Here is a 16,752-nt window from a genome sequence, read left to right on the forward strand (position 1 = left end):
TCGGGTGCTGACGTAGAAGCCAGCTTATCTCTTGCCGTAGCTAGCTTTTAAAGCATGCCGATGTGTCACTCCGCCGGAAAAAGAGTTCCTCTGTGTTCTCTCGTACAATAACAATGTCGCTACAGCTTGGTTATTATACAGGTTACATAACGTAAATGAAGTATTGTTGGCGGTTATTGGATGCATTTTAAAGTGATTTAGAGGTAGAACCAATTGCTCCCGTTAGCTGCATTGCTAGCCACTTAGAAAAAGTAGATTTGTATATGTTAGAGTGCAAAAAAAAACAACCTTTTGTCTTGTCTCTATAAGGACTGTGAACGACAAAAACGTACAGTTCCCCTTTCAGACCTAAAATGGAAAAATTAAACTTATATCTTGGCAAAAAAAAAAAGTTTTACGTAATAGGTTTAACTGACTATGAATTTACAAATTCAGGGAAAAAGTTAGACTTAGACTTCATCGATAAACAAAGTCTTGTGTTTGGGGCCTGTAGTTTTTTGTGGCTGTAAATCATGACAACCTCATAGCAAAGAAAGATGCACATACATGTCCTATTTTTATTGTAGTTGTATTTACTTATTCACATACATTTTATTCTTATTTGTAATGTTTCTGTATTGTTGTATGTTGTTGAACCTGACAGTTATCCAGAGCCTGTGTAGTATTATACTGTGCCACAAACTAAGATGAGGAAAATTCTAAATAGTGATCTCGCTTTTAAAGCATGAACACATGACATCACCTCATGGAATGTTAACAGAAAAACACAAGCCAAATGAAATGTTTACATAAACTACTTCAGAATAATGTGTCAATTTGAAATATACTGATACAATCTAACTGCTGCCAGTGTTGTTTCCATGATAGAAACAAGTTACCACAGATTTAAAAAAAAAAAAAAAAAAAAGTACATATTGAGTCTGTTTGACCAGCTCTTAGGAAGGAACAGTGTGTTGTTCTGACGAGATGTGCATCACACGTTAGTGTGTGTCGGGATGTACCAAGTCATCGGTTCTTGGCAAAAAAAACCCCTCTACCACAGACAGGAAAGTAATCCCAAACAAACAACCGGTACAGGTTCAAAAACAAGCCCCGGACTCACAAGATTTGCACACGACTTCGGAAAAACAAAGTCGTTAATAATAAGCACACTTGGCAACACTGGATGCATCTCTTTCTCACTCTAAAACAATCACACCTCCGCCAGTAGTCCCCAAATAGTCCTGTTGTAAATCCCATAGTGTTACTGTTTTAAGAGCAGGAATTGTTCTATTTGATGTTTTTGCATGAGGCACCTGACTGGGCAGCTAAGGGGTCTTTTGGAAGCCACATTGGGCTGTTCCCAGCCAGCAGTTACTTGAATTTTGCTTCGTTATGCTACAACTAATAACATTGTGGTTGAAAAAAATAATTCAGATCTCTGGTTCGGTCCATATCTATGTAATACCTCGCTTTCAAAATTGCAGACCATACAAAGTATTCAGACAGGTGGAAAAAGGGTATGATTAGTTGACTAAGAAGTGTGTCTGGATACTTTGACCAGTGTTTTTCAACCTTTTTTGAGGCAAGGCACATATTTTTCATTAAAAAATACAGAGGCACACCACCAGCAGAAAATGTTAAAAAAATTAAACTCCACCAGGTCGTCGTGCCTTATTTTGAGTTTGTTGTTGTTTTCCTGTGTGTAGTGCTTTAGTTCTTGTCTTGCGCTGTTATTTTGGTGACCCTTCCTGTTTTGTTGTTTGTTTTCCTGTCGCAGCTTCACGCCTTCCTTTGAGTGATATTGCTTGACCTGCTTTGTGTTAGCAATCAAGAATATTTAAGTTGTGCGTACACTATCCTTCTTTGTGGGGACATTGTTGATTGTCATGTCATGTACGGATGTACTTTGTGGACGCCATCTCCGCTCCACACACTGTAAATCTTTGCTGTCGTCCAGCATTCTGTTTTTGTTTACCTCGTCGCAAGTTCAGTTTTGCTTTCGTTTTGCATAGCCGTCCCTAAGCTTCAGTGCCTTTTCCTTTCCATTTTGTTCATTTTTGGTTTAATCATTGCATACCATTTTACCTGCACGCCGTCTCCTACTGTGCTTTGCATATTGGGATCACGACAAACCATCCTCGACGCGTTCCGACTTCTACAAAGCAATGAACTACTTGCTGCCACCTACTGACGTGGAGTATTAAATGGTTAACCTGCCAAGCTCTATACAACACAGACACGTTAACGGAACATTATTTCCACATTATAATTATTGATTTGCAAAAAAATATTTTTGGTGACCAATTAGGTGAAGTTGCAAAATTTCCCCAGACACACCAGACAATATCTCACAACATACTAGTGTGCCGCGGCACAGTTGTTGAAAAACACTGCCTTAGACTACACAGTTTATTTCAGTGTGTGTGTTGGGCATCTGTACTTACGGTACAGGTGCAGTGATCGTCTCCCTGAAAGACACTTTAGGTTTTCCCATCACACAAGGACAGTTGTATTCTCTCTCCATCCTCTAAAAACACCAAACAGAACACAAGACAGACTTCAAAGACATTCTACCTTTTAAAAACAAAACAAAAGTGAAAATGTATTTACCTGGGAGTAGATCTCCAAATGCAGCTCTCCCATGCCCGAGATAATGGTCTCTTTACTCTCAGAGTCAAAAAGAACACGGAACGTCGGATCTTCCCGGGTAAAACGGTTGATGCCTTTAGCGAATTTATCCGAGTCGTTCTGGTTCGAAAGAAATTAAATTAAGAAATCCTTCTTGACCAAATAAGAGAAGTACCTCTTTTTTCACCTTGTTGGCTGGCTTCATGGACATAGAAATGACCGGATCTGGGATGTGGATTGATTCCTGTGAAGGAGACAAGAACAGGAAATGAGAAAAGCAACTTAATTTGTACTACATATCTCAGATTTAAAAGGAGTTACCAGAGAGAGGTTATGGCTGGTCTTGGCAGTGAAAGTGTCTCCGCTGGCACAGTCAATACCAAATAGAGCACAGATATCACCTGCATACACCTCATCCACATCCTGTAAGACATTCATACAACATCTTACACTTTATAGGTGTAATGTTATGTATCATTTATATTTATCATCTATATTATTTATAGTTGATATTTATCATCTATTTATAATTTACTGTATATTGCTGTTTTTGTTGACATGTTAAAGGTGTTTTGTTAAAAATACAAGCATGTTTAACATATAGATTCCTTTCTTTCATGATGACAAAAATATAAGTTGGTTGGAAATAAGCGGTAGAAAATGGATGGATGGGATGGAATCAGACAGGATTCACAGTCATGCTGATAACTTCCACATTTTAAAATGTACATTGTGAAGGAGAAAAAGTCCTCCTTTCTGTACAATACCACATAAAAGTGGTTGGTCTTATTTGTCCAGCTTCCATACTCCTTTTTATACACTTTACAAGAAATACATTGACGGCAAACCGTTCGACTGACACACCCTCCACCATCGACCGGTAGCTTGTGATCGACGTAATGGGCATATCTGCTGTAAGGTATTATTTTTTGGGCCTCCCTATGTCTAGCATTAAAAGATTACAGATGGTACAAAATGCGGCTGTGAGACTTTTGACAAGAACAAGAAAGTTTGATCATATTACGTCTATACTGTATACACATATATATATATATATATATATATATATATATATATATATATACATACATAATATATATATATATATATATATATATATATATATATATATATATATATATATATATATATATATATATATATACCTATACTGGCTCACCTGCACTGGCTTCCTGTGCACTTCAATCAATCAATGTTTACTTATATAGCCCTAAATCACGAGTGTCTCAAAGGGCTGCACAAGCCACAATGACATCCTGGGCTCAGATCCCACATTAGGGCAAGTTAAAACTCAACCCAATGGGATGACAATGAGAAACCTTAGAGGGGACCCCGGGCAACCGGTGCAATGGGTGTCGAGTGGATCTAACATAATATTGTGAGAGTCTAGTCCATAGTGGATTTAACATAATAGTGTGAGAGTCCAGTCCATAGTGGATCTAACATAATAGTGTGAGAGTCCAGTCCATAGTGGATCTAACATAATAGTGTGAGAGTCCAGTCCATAGTGGATCTAACTTAATAGTGTCAGAGTCCAGTCCGTAGTGGATCTAACATAATAGTGTGAGAGTCCAGTCCATAGTGGATCTAACATAATAGTGTGAGAGTCCAGTCCATAGTAGATCTAACATAATAGTGAGTGTCCAGTCCATAGTGGATCTAACATAATAGTGAGAGTCCAGTCCATAGTGGATCTAACATAATAGTGAGAGTCCAGTCCATAGTGGATCTAACATAATATTGTGAGAGTCCAGTCCATAGTGGATCTAACATAATAGTGTGAGAGTCCAGTCCATAGTGGATCTAACATAATAGTGAGAGAGTCCAGTCCATAGTGGATCTAACATAATAGGGAGAGAGTCCAGTCCATAGTGGATCTAACATAATAGTGTGAGAGTCCAGTCCATAGCGGATCTAACATAATAGTGTGAGAGTCCAGTCCATAGTGGATCTAACATAATAGTGAGAGTCCAGTCCATAGTGGGGCCAGCAGGAGATGACACACTTAAGATTGGACTTAAAGGTTTAATTACTTACGTATGAAATACTAAAGGGTCAAGCTCCATCTTGTCTTGCTGATTGTATTGTACCATGTTTCCAAATCAGAAATCTGCGTTCCCAGAACTCTGGCTTATTAGTGATTCCCATAGCCCCAAAAAAATCAATTGTTTTTTATTGGGGCTCCAGTACTCGGGAATCCCCTACCGGTAACAGTTAGAGATGCTACCTCAGTAGAAGCATTTAAGTCCCATCTTAAAACTCATTTATACACCCTAGCCTTCAAATGGGCCCCTTTTTAGACCAGTTGATCTGCTGTCTGTCTTTTTTGCACAGATCAGCTTTCACAGAGGAGTTGGGACCTGGGATGGACCACTGCTCTATGCATAAATTGGTGACGTCTCTGCGCTGCTGACTTGTCTCTATACAAGAGGATCCACTGTTGACCTCACTATAAACTGGACTCTCACGTTATTAACTGTATCCACTCGGCATCCATTGCACCGGTCACCCAAGTGGGGTCCCCACATCTGCGGTCCCTTCCAAGGTTTCTCATTGTTCCCATTGGGTTGACATTTTTCTTGCCCTGATGTGGGGGGGTCTGAGCCGAGGATGTCGTTGTGGCTTGTGCAGCCCTTTAAGACATTTGTGATTAGGGACTATATAAGTAAACTTTGATTGATTGATTGATGATGAATTCAACTTAACAGACAGCATTTTGGCGTTAAATATTTGAGTTACATACTGTATGCTATTATATATCATATAAAGTTAGTTACATATACAAGTCAAAGGTATGTTAATTGTATACTTTTAAAAGTATTTCAATAAAGAGTTAAACCCCATTTTCACTTAACAAAGACCACTTACTGAAAAATCAAATGATGTGTGGGGCCATGCTGACACTTTCACTTTGTAAAAAAAAAAAAAAGCTAATATGCTCCACAATAAACTTGTTACCCTTAAATAGTACATTTGTTATTCTTTTTTGCCAATTGTTTTAAAATGATCTACAATACAAGTGTCAAACTCAAGGCCTGTGGCCTGATCATTTATTAAGGCACAGAGCCACATCATTTATTAAGGCACGGGGCCACATCATTTAATAAGGCACGCGGCCAGATCATTTAATAAGGCACGCAGCCACATCATTTAATGTGGTCCACAAAAGGATGGAAAAAATGTTTGTCAATAAGGAACTTCATCTTTCGCGTTAAAACATTTTTCGATTATTATTATTATAAACTATTATTATTATAATATTGCACCGCATGTAGCTGCTGAGTTCTTAGCTATTTCAAGCTGAACTTTAGATCTGCTTGTCATCTTGACTTATAATTCCAAACTGGTTTGTTGGTAAATAATAATAATTGAATGAAGGGCCAATTAGGTGGTAATACCATGAGGCCATTATATATTCGTATGGTTTTGCAGTTGCAAGTGGCCCTGTGAGGGCAGCCTCAACTGTGATGTGGCCCACAGTAAAAATGAGTTTGACACCTTTGTTGTACAAGACGTATATGGACAACCCTGCACTATGCAGTATATTTGTTATTTTCATTGTTGTGCAGGTACCAAAATAACCTGTAGGTACTAACTTAAATGTTGTTATCCCACCACAGTGGCACGGTGCCTAAAAGGGTGACGCGAGACACACCGATCTGCTGATTGTTTGAGAGAAAGAAGAGCACTGTGGATTAGGGATGATGTTCGAAATTGGTTCTCCCGGTTGTTCGATAAGAAAAGAACCGATTCCATGGACTCAAATCCCTTTTTGAGAACCGATTCCCGTTATCGAGGCCACTAAAGTAAAGAAAAAGAGTTGGTTCTTTATTCGAATCCCTGGGAACGAATCCTGTCTCACAGGAAATGCCCTGTGGGACGGCAATGTTATGCCCATTTGATTGTAGACTCTTACTGACACTAGGGATGTCCGATAATGGCTTTTTGCCAATATCCGATATTCCGATATTGTCCAACTCTTTAATTACCGACATCAACCGATACCGATATCAACCGATATATACAGTCGTGGAATTAACACATTATTATGCCTAATTTGGACAACCAGGTATGGTTGGTAAGGTACTTTTAAAAAAAGATTATAAAATAAAATAAGATAAATAAATTAAAAACATTTTCTTGAATAAAAAAAAGTAAAACAATATAAAAACAGTTACATAGAAACGAGTAATTAATGAAAATGAGTAAAATTAACTGTTAAAGGTTAGTACTATTAGTGGACCAGCAGCACGCACAATCATGTGTGCTTACGGACTGTATCCCTTGCAGACTGTATTGATATATATTGATATATAATGTAGGAACCAGAATATTAATAACAGAAAGAAACAACCCTTTTGTGTGAATGAGTGTAAATGGGGGAGGAAGGTTTTTTGGGTTGGTGCACTAATTGTAAGTGTATCTTTTGTTTTTTATGTTGATTTAATAAAACATAAATAAAATAAAAAAATAAAAAACGATACTGATAATAAAAAAAACGATACCGATAATTTCCGATATTACATTTTAACGCATTTATCGGCAGATATTATCGGACATCTCTAACTGACACTTTGTGGCAATATGAAAATACTACGCGTCATTAGTTTGGGCACTTCCGGGTTGGCGACGTCAGTTTAGTTCATGAGACAATTGAGAAGTAGACAAGTTGTGTTAGCTCTTACAAGCCTTGGAAAAGATAAGTCTGTAAGTAAACTGTTTAACTCAAAGTGGAAAGTGGTTACATTTGATACTAAGATGTTTATTAAAAAACGATTTTTGTGCACTGTTTCAATGGATGTTTTGAGGACTTAAAATGGCTGCCAGTCGTGTATTTCCACCATCGAAATAGTTTCAACACTCAGAAGTATTTGTTTGATGATAGTACTGTATATTTGTGTGAAGCTAATATTTACATATTGTGTATTACATTTCAGTATGTTAATTGAATCACATATCTTATACATTTGTCATTGTGTATATTTCAGTTTAAAAAATAAATAAAAAATAACAGTCCAGTGCAAGACAAAAGTAAAGATAGGAAAATACAAAGCAAGATCAACAATAAGAGCCTAAATGGATTCATCTGCTTTGGAACTTTATTAGACGTCTTGGATTGTTTGTTAGCTGTCTGCCAAGCTGTATAACCTCCAGAGGTGGGTAGTAACGCGCTACATTTACTCCGTTACATCTACTTGAGTAACTTTTGGGATAAATTGTACTTCAAAGAGTAGTTTTAATGCAACTTACTTTTACTTTTACTTGAGTATATTTATAGAGAAGAAACGCTACTTTTACTCCGCTACTTTTATCTACATTCAGCTCGCTACTCGCTACTAATTTTTATCGATCTGTTAATGCACGCTTTGTTTGTTTTGGTCTGTCAGACAGACCTTCAAAGTGCCTGCGTTACTGGTGACGTTTCACTCCGTTCCACCAATAAAATGCAGTCACTAGTGACGTTTGACTCCGTTCCACCAATCAGATGCAGTCACTGGTGACGTTGGACCAATCAAACAGAGCCAGGCGGTCACATGACCTGACTTAAACAAGTTGAAAAACTTATTGGGGTGTTACCATTTAGTGGTCAATTGTACAGAATATGTACTGTACTGTGCAATCTACTAATACAAGTTTCAATCAATCAATCAAAAGTGTGAAGGAAAAAAGGCACTTTTTTATTTCAAACGTACATCCCGTCACAAGCCTAAAGACTGACTGCACAGTTCCTGTCTTCACAATAAAAGTGCCGCTCCATCGCGCCTGCACTTTCAAAATAAGAGTCTCCGAAAGCCAGCGCAAACAAACTAGCAAGCTACGGAATTTGCCGCCAATGTATTTCTTGTAAAGTGTGTGAAAACGAATATGGAAGCTGGACAAATAAGATACCAAAAACCAACCACTTTCATGTGGTATTAGACAGAAAGGAGGAACTTTTTTTCTCCTGCATTTGAAAACGTGGACGTTAAGCACTGCTGTCTGATTACAATCAATGCAAGTCATCAGAATCAGGTAATACACCAACTTATATTCTTGTCAACATGAAAGAAAGGAATCTATATGTGTTAAACATGCATGTATATTCATTAAAACACCTTTAACATGTAAACAAAAACGGCAAAATAAATAAATATAAATGATATACTGTATATATCAATGTATGTGTATATATATATATATATATATATATATATATATATATATATATATATATATATATATATATATATATATGATATGTGTGTGTATGTTACTCATCAGTTACTCAGTACTTGAGTAGTTTTTTCACAACATACTTTTTACTTTTACTCAAGTAAATATTTGGGTGACTACTCATTACTTTTACTTGAGTAATAAATCTCTAAAGTAACAGTACTCTTACTTGAGTACAATTTCTGGCTACTCTACCCACCTCTGATAACCTCAACACGTATAGTAAAGGCAGAACAGGCAATATACAATTATTGACAGGCTTCGCTCTCATGTAAGGGGGAAATAATTGTTGATTGATGACTGTGGTGTTCTTAGTGTCATAGTGTGTGTGTAGTTAGTATGTTCCAAAAGCAGCAGAAGTGCACTTTTTGGAGAGCTGTATCATTTTCAGTTTTGTGCCCAAGGGACTGATTTTATTTAACACTATATTATTATTTATACACCTATAGTGATCACAGAGACAGGTTGTTTTTGTGTTACTGTATATATTTGTTTTTCTGAAAAATCCCACTTAATATACTTTGGGTAACAACAGTCAATATATATATTTTTTTTTTTTAGGGGGCTAACAGTCAATATTTATTTATTTATTTTATTTTATTTTTTTCTTATAAAATAAAAGTGAGCTTTTGTTAAACCAAATATTGTGTTTTTTTCCATATACAACAACCTATCTGGATTCGATAAGAGAATCGATAAGGATACGGTTCGATAAGAGGATTCGATAATGGGCTCGAACTCGATAATTTCTTATCAAACATCATCCCTACTGTGGATGCATTCAATTGTTGTCCTGCAGTGCAATATTTTTGTATTTGCTTTATGGAATTCATAAGTGGTGTATGTTACCATTATGTTGCTGTACTGTAAAGTAACTGATGCAAATGTCGCCATTGTGCAAAACCCACAAACTTAATTCCAGAGCATACCAAGATGAGCTTCAACTAAATGGGTCCATACATACTCCAGCCTTTCTTACCTCCAACTGATCGGCATGTAGGCGCACCAGCCTCTGCACACGCACTCTCTTGTTTGTGCGTGTGTTGTAGATGTACTCTGCCTTCTTTAAGCATCCCTGGTACACTCTCATGTACGTCAGCTGACCGAATCGACCCGCCTGTTGTGAGAAGAACAAACCACGGACAATATAAAGAAGGCGAGTGTGTAAAGCTGAACACGTTTTAAGTACACACCTCCAGTTTGAAGGCTAGACTGACAAAGAGGTTTGTGGAGTCTCTTGTCGGGTCCAACTGGATTTTTGATGTCTCACTGGAATCTCTTAGTTACCATAAATAAAAAGAGTGTATAGTCAGTATAAGCATATACCTGCCTGCCATAAAAGACATAAATCCACACTTACTCATTATTGAGGGTAGCGTAGTTTTTGACCTCGGTGGGGTTGGGCAGGAAATCGAGAACAGCGTCCAACAGAGGCTGAACACCTTTGTTCTTCAGCGCCGTGCCCACCAGCACTGGCGAGAAGAGACGCTGCACTGTGGCCCGGCGGATTGCAGCCTAAGTTGCCAGTTTAGCGATGATTAAATCAAATGTGACAGCTGGCTGTTTTTTTCTTTTACCTTCAAGTCATCAGTGGTTGGAATTATTTCCTCCAAGAACATCTCTCCTAAGGCTTCATCTGCGTTGGCGACACATTCAAACAGTTCCTGCCTCCGGTCTGCTGCCTCCGCGCGAAAGTCTGCTGGGATCTCATCATAGCGGATGACTTGACTGCAAAACAAGGGTAGTCAGAATATTTGCAGTTCGACAAATCCAGGTAGTCAAGATGAGAGTACCAGAGAAGCTCCTCATACTTTTGATATCATTGTGATTTTTGTCTACAAAAGCATGGTGAGACAGCAAGTGTGTGATAATGGATGCATTACAAGAACATTTACAACAACGCATTAATATGTAACAAAACGTCCATGATGTATTGACCCATAAAAAAGGTGGCAGAATGCCCTTTGGATGTGCCTTTTTAACAAACATACCTCTATTTAGTGTACATATGGCCAATTTATTACAAAAATCAACAATATCATAAGTTGCCCTCTAAGCATTTTCATTCACCCTTCAGACATGCTACAAAAAGTAGCATGAAGCTGTCTTTTAAAAATAAATCGTAAAAAATAAACAAATGAATAAAAATTCTGATAAAAAAATAAAAAATAATACGTTACCCAAAAGGTCCTTCGAAATACAAGCTTCTCTCTTCTACAAGGTCGATGATGCCACTCATGTTCCCCTCCAGGCCAATGGGGATGTTCACAAAGGCTGCATTCTGGTTCAGTTTGGTTCTAAAGACAGACACAAAGTGTAAAAAAACATGAGGCCTTTCTCCACCAAAAGTTCCGCAACTTTAAGTTCCTTCATTTCCGGGAACTATAAGGTTCTGTAGACATGTGTAGTTTGTGTTTCCACCGCATTTGACACTTCAGAATAGTTTATACATAACAGGAAGATAACGTACGGAGGAGTGGTCAGGTATATTTCCACCATCCTTCCATCTATCCATTTTCTACCGCTTGTCCCTTTGGGGGGGGGGGCGGGGGGGCTGGAGCCTATCCCAGCTGGGGTGGTAGGCGAGGGTACACCCTGGACAAGTCGCCACCTCATCACAGGGCCAACACGGACAGACAGACAACATTCACACTCACATTCACACACTAATGGGTTGTACTTGTATAGTGCTTTTCTACCTTCAAGGTACTCAAAGCGCTTTGACACTACTTCCACATTTACCCATTCACACACACATTCACACACTGATAGGACCAATGTGATCCCATGTAAATAAACAGACAATAAAAGGTCATATTTGTTTTTCTAAAGCCTAAATAAATGAAATACAAAGTATACTCTAGTCTGTAAATAGACCCCCTTTTTCGACCAGTTGATCTGCCGTTTCTTTTCCTTTCTCCTCTGCTCCCCCTATCCCTTGTGGAGGGGGAGACACAGGTCCGGTGGCCATGGATGAAGTGCTGGCTGTCCAGAGTCGGGACCCGGGGTGGACCGCTCGCCTGTGTATCGGTTGGGAACATCTCTGCGCTGCTGACCCGTCTCCGCTCGGGATGGTTTCCTGCTGACCCCACTATGGACTGGACTCTTACTATTATGTTGGATCCACTATGGACTGTACTCTCACAATATTATGTCAGACCCACTCGACATCAATTGCATTCGGTCTCCCCTAGAGGGGGGGGTTACCCACATATGCGGTCCTCTCCAAGGTTTCTCATAGTCATTCACATCGACGTCCCACTGGGATGAGTTTTTCCTTGCCCTTATGTGGGCTCTGTACCGAGGATGTCGTTGTGGCTTGTACAGCCCTTTGAGACACTTGTGATTTAGGGCTATATAAATAAACATTGATTGATTGACAAAGCAATAATATGCAAAATGATATGATTTAAAAACAAAGAGTACGAATTGTACATAAAAAGTCAGGCTTTTGTCCAACAGTCAGAAAAGCGTCCCCTCAGTAAATGATGAATTTATGACGGTCAGGTGAGTCCTTATGATCCATTTGAGCTGTAAATAACTATATAAAAATTAAATGTCATTGTTAATCTCACGGCGACGACTACTTTAACAGCATGAAACAAAGTAAGTTGTGAATATTTGTCGTGATTTACTTTCGTTCCACTCGTTTACTGCCTCCTCTATTTCACAATTATCCACAAAGAATCAAGTCCCGGGGTCCCGGTGAGCACCTGGAGTAGCCACTTAGAAGTCTGGCTGATTATTTTATATTACTCTGTAAATATGTTTAAAAGAGTTTGGCCACTTCTCGTATCAAAAGGAGGTTTTCCTAAACAACATTAAACTGAATAGGCTACTTTCTTGAGGGATTTAGCACAGATGCCACACTAAAGGTCCTGCAAGTCAAAAGTTTGTTTTTGAATGCAACGTTTTAGAAACGCACATGTGATGTAACATGACAGAGATGAAGACGTTTTAATAAAACATAAAGTCACCTCAGCTGCTGCAGAGATCGTCCAGGGTTGGCGCCCATGCGGTCCAATTTGTTGATGAAGGTGAGGAAGGGCACGTTGTAGCGTTTCATCTGCCGATTCACCGTCATCGTCTGACACTGGACCCCACCCACGGCGCAGAGAACCAACACGGCGCCGTCGAGCACTCGCAACGCTCGCTCTACTTCGATGGTGAAGTCCACGTGACCTGGACATACAAACTGCATTATACTGTTGCCACGCGTTGACTATAGTGTGTTATTACAGATGGCTGAATGATACATCTGGTGCAACCATTCATTTTGTTATAAAGACTGTTTAGTGCACACTTGCCATAAAATAATTTTAATAATTATTTAAATAAATTCACCATTTGTCTACATTTTCTATCAAAAGTGGAGCAAACAAGTGAATACAGTACAACCCTTGAAAATGATGCAATCACCGGTTATGGAGGATGTTCATTCGGTTATTTTAATTTTGTAGAAAAAAAAACAACCTAACAGACATAACACAAAACTATAGTCATTTCAAATGGCAACTTTCTGACTTTAAGAAACTCAAGATATAAATCAAGAATATAAATTGTGGTTAGGGCTGGGCAATATGGCCTTTTATTAATATCTGGATATTTTTAGGCCATGTCACAATACACGATATATATCTGGATATTTTGCCTTAGCCTTGAATGAACACTTGATGCATATAATCACAGCAGTATGATGATTCTATGTGTCTACATTAAAACATTCTTCTTCATACTGCATTAATATATGCTCATCTTAAACGTTCATGCAGAGAGGGAAATCATAACCAAGTCAATTTAGCAAAAGTGTATTTATTAAACAGTTATTAAGCAGTGGCACAAACATTCATGTCATTTCCAAAACAGAAAGTGCAAGATTGTCAGAGACATTTTAAAACAAGCTATGAGTGCACTTTTGTGCATGATGTCACTAAGATGACTTATCAAAACAACACTAAATTAAAGTGCACTTTTTGTACAGAACGCCACTACAATAATTTTAAACTAATAAAGTGCACTTTTGTGCATGATGTCACACAAGATATTTCAATAAGTGTCAAATACAAATGAGCTGCATAATAGGAAATCAAATAGTGTATGTCCTTCGCTATGTGGTAGGTTCCTGCGAACGTTATCTCCTTCTGTTGTTGACTATTTGTTTCATACGCTGTTGATGTGGAAATGGTTGCTTGGGCATTTTGTTGGTGCATTACCGAACGGAGATGTTGACATGCAGAGTTTCAAGCACTCTTCATTCTCTAGCGGGTGACTTTTCAAATGATGCTACAAATTAGCAATAATGCTACTTTTTTGCCGCATACTTGACATATTACAGTTGTCTGTTCAACATCTTCCCACTTGAAGCCAAACCACTACCAGATGATGGACCCCGTGCTGTTTTTCTTAGAATTAATTCTTCCTTCATTTGTTACCAGATTCGCACCTTCTCTCTCTCGTATTACCACTCACACCGCACCGCTAGCACCACAGCTAACTTTACCCATGCTGCCACCTCTCTGCTCCACGAAAGCGTATGAGGTTGCAGGCGCGACAGTATGTGACGTATATAAGAAGGTGCACTTGTTTTATGTCTCTGTGAGAAGGAGAGATAAGAACGAGTGAGAAGAGCCTGTAGTGTAATGCCCGCAGTTAAAAGAAACTGTGTGAGAACGTATACTTGAATATAACGATATTGTCATTTTCTATATCGCACAGAGACAACCCGCGATATATCGAGTATATTCCATATATCGCCCAGCCTTAATTGTGGTTGTCCATAACAGTTCCATTTTAAGATAAAGCAGAGTGAAAACAATGCGGAATCTGTCAATTCTAGGGATAACTTTATGGAACCATAAAAAACAAAGAAAAAACACTACAACACACCACTAGTACTTTGTTGCACCACCTATTGCAGTCATAGCATGGTCTTAACCCGTGAAAAACAGTACTCTTTATCAATCTTGCTACAACTTTCTCTGATTGCTGTTCACAGATCAGCTTTGCATGTTGGAGTCTTGTCACAGACCATTTTCCTTCATTTCCATCACTGAATTTTAATTGGATTGAGCCCCGGACTATTTGTAGACCATGACATTGACCGTTAGTATCGTTTTGCAGGGGAACGTTTATACTCCATAGGAAATGCATCATTATCTTGAAAAATGATGTCATTATCCCCAAACATTCTTTGCAATGACGGGATAAAAAAGTGTCCAAAATGCATTCATTGAAGATGTAAACACAGTTATCCCCCCAGTGCCATTACCTGACACACAGGCCCATAGAATCAATTACTGTGGAAACATGCATGTTTTCTTCAGGCGGTCATCTTCATAAATCTCGTTGGATCAGCATCAAATAAAAGTTCTACCATCATTACCTTACCAAATGCAGATTTGCGATTCATCAATGAAAATGACAGTCATCCATAGTCCAAGATTGCCTTTTCTTAGCCCATTGGAACTTTGTTTTTTTTTTGTAAAGATGTTAATGACGGCTTTCATGTTTTTTTTCTGTATTTAAATCCCGCTTCCTTTAGGCGGTTTCTAATAGTTTGGCCACAGACGGTGACTCCAGCTTCTGCCTATTTGTTAATTTGTTTTGCTGTGCATTTTCTACATTGCTTTAAGTTTTCGGTGTTGCAGCTTTGATGTTTTCCTTGGTCTACCAGGATGCTTTCCTTTTATAACCTTTTCATGCTGATGCTTGGTCCAGATTTTGGACAAAGCTGACTGTGAACAATCAACATATTTTGAAACTTTGCATGATGATTTACATTTTTTTCAATTGACATCTGTGGTGTTCGAGTCATGATTCATGTAACGGTGCAAGAGCTCTCAAATAATAATAATAATACATTTAACTTATAAGGCACTCAAGGACACCGTACAAAATCAAAACAATAAAATCAATTGGATAAAAACAACAACAACAACAACAAAGATCGATAAGATTTACAATGAATAAGCAGTCAGGAATAGGTGTGTTTTGAGTCTTGATTTAAAGAGGGATATTGAGTCTATATTACGAAGGTCTGGTGGTAATGAGTTCCAAAGATGAGGGGCTTAGCGGCTGAAAGCTGGGGCACCCTTGGTGGACAGTTTGTGTAAGGGGACCGTGAGATGGATGGATGAAGAGGATCTTAGGGAACGTGAGGGTGTGGCGACATGGAGCAGGTCAGAGATATATGACTCAGAAAGGTTATGGATAGCTTTGAAAGTGAGGAGAATTATTTTAAATTGGATACGGTGTTTGATTGTGTGAACACTCCTTTTTAACTGCAGACTAGTGAACATATTTCATCTAAGAGAGGTGTTAGCTTTGGAAATGAAAATTTACAGGGCGATTGCATACTTTGTTTCTTTAGAATTAATTCCAAAAATGTTTTCACTCTGCTTGATCTAAAAATACAACTGTTACTACCACAATTTATATTCTTAATTTATTTGAGGGTTTCTCAAAGCCAGAAGGGTGCCATTTGAAACAGGTTTTGTGTTATGTATTTATATTTCTACAAAATCAAACAACTGAATGAACATCCTCCAAGTCTGGGCATTCCATATTCTTTGCAACGGGTTGTACTCAGTTTATGAGTTTACCGGTAATTGCTTCTGTGACAGAGCGCTTAACTCAAAACATTTTTAATTTAATTTAATTTTCCTGAGGAAACTCTCCTGAAGGAATTAATAAAATACTATCTATCCATCTATCTATTTGTATGTCAAATCAACGTTGATGTGACAGAATTTACCTTGGAGAGTGGACTTCTACAGTAGCTCCATATTTTCTTGGATTAATGTCTGCTGTTGATAATTTATTCTAACATCCTTGGCTGGCATTATCGACTCATTCTGCTTCAGTATGGGGCATATTTGCAGTGCTACTCCCAAACCGGTTTCTATACCA

General features: G+C 38.2%; 1 protein-coding gene across 1 annotated transcript in view; it reads right to left on the reverse strand.

Annotated features, from left to right (window-relative positions):
* gfm1 (G elongation factor, mitochondrial 1) overlaps positions 1 to 16,752 on the reverse strand; it is a 37,555-nt gene that overhangs the window by 17,148 nt on the left and 3,655 nt on the right. Inside the window, exons 4-13 of the mRNA XM_061973081.1 lie at positions 12,822 to 13,026; positions 11,025 to 11,141; positions 10,422 to 10,572; positions 10,205 to 10,359; positions 10,038 to 10,122; positions 9,824 to 9,961; positions 2,932 to 3,033; positions 2,798 to 2,854; positions 2,593 to 2,730; positions 2,427 to 2,509 (exon numbers count right to left, since the gene is read on the reverse strand). Coding sequence (XP_061829065.1) covers positions 2,427 to 2,509; positions 2,593 to 2,730; positions 2,798 to 2,854; positions 2,932 to 3,033; positions 9,824 to 9,961; positions 10,038 to 10,122; positions 10,205 to 10,359; positions 10,422 to 10,572; positions 11,025 to 11,141; positions 12,822 to 13,026 — 1,231 coding nt within the window. The remainder of the gene's footprint in view (positions 1 to 2,426; positions 2,510 to 2,592; positions 2,731 to 2,797; positions 2,855 to 2,931; positions 3,034 to 9,823; positions 9,962 to 10,037; positions 10,123 to 10,204; positions 10,360 to 10,421; positions 10,573 to 11,024; positions 11,142 to 12,821; positions 13,027 to 16,752) is intronic.

This window comes from Nerophis lumbriciformis, linkage group LG17, assembly GCF_033978685.3.
Source record: "Nerophis lumbriciformis linkage group LG17, RoL_Nlum_v2.1, whole genome shotgun sequence".
Taxonomy (NCBI): domain Eukaryota; kingdom Metazoa; phylum Chordata; class Actinopteri; order Syngnathiformes; family Syngnathidae; genus Nerophis; species Nerophis lumbriciformis.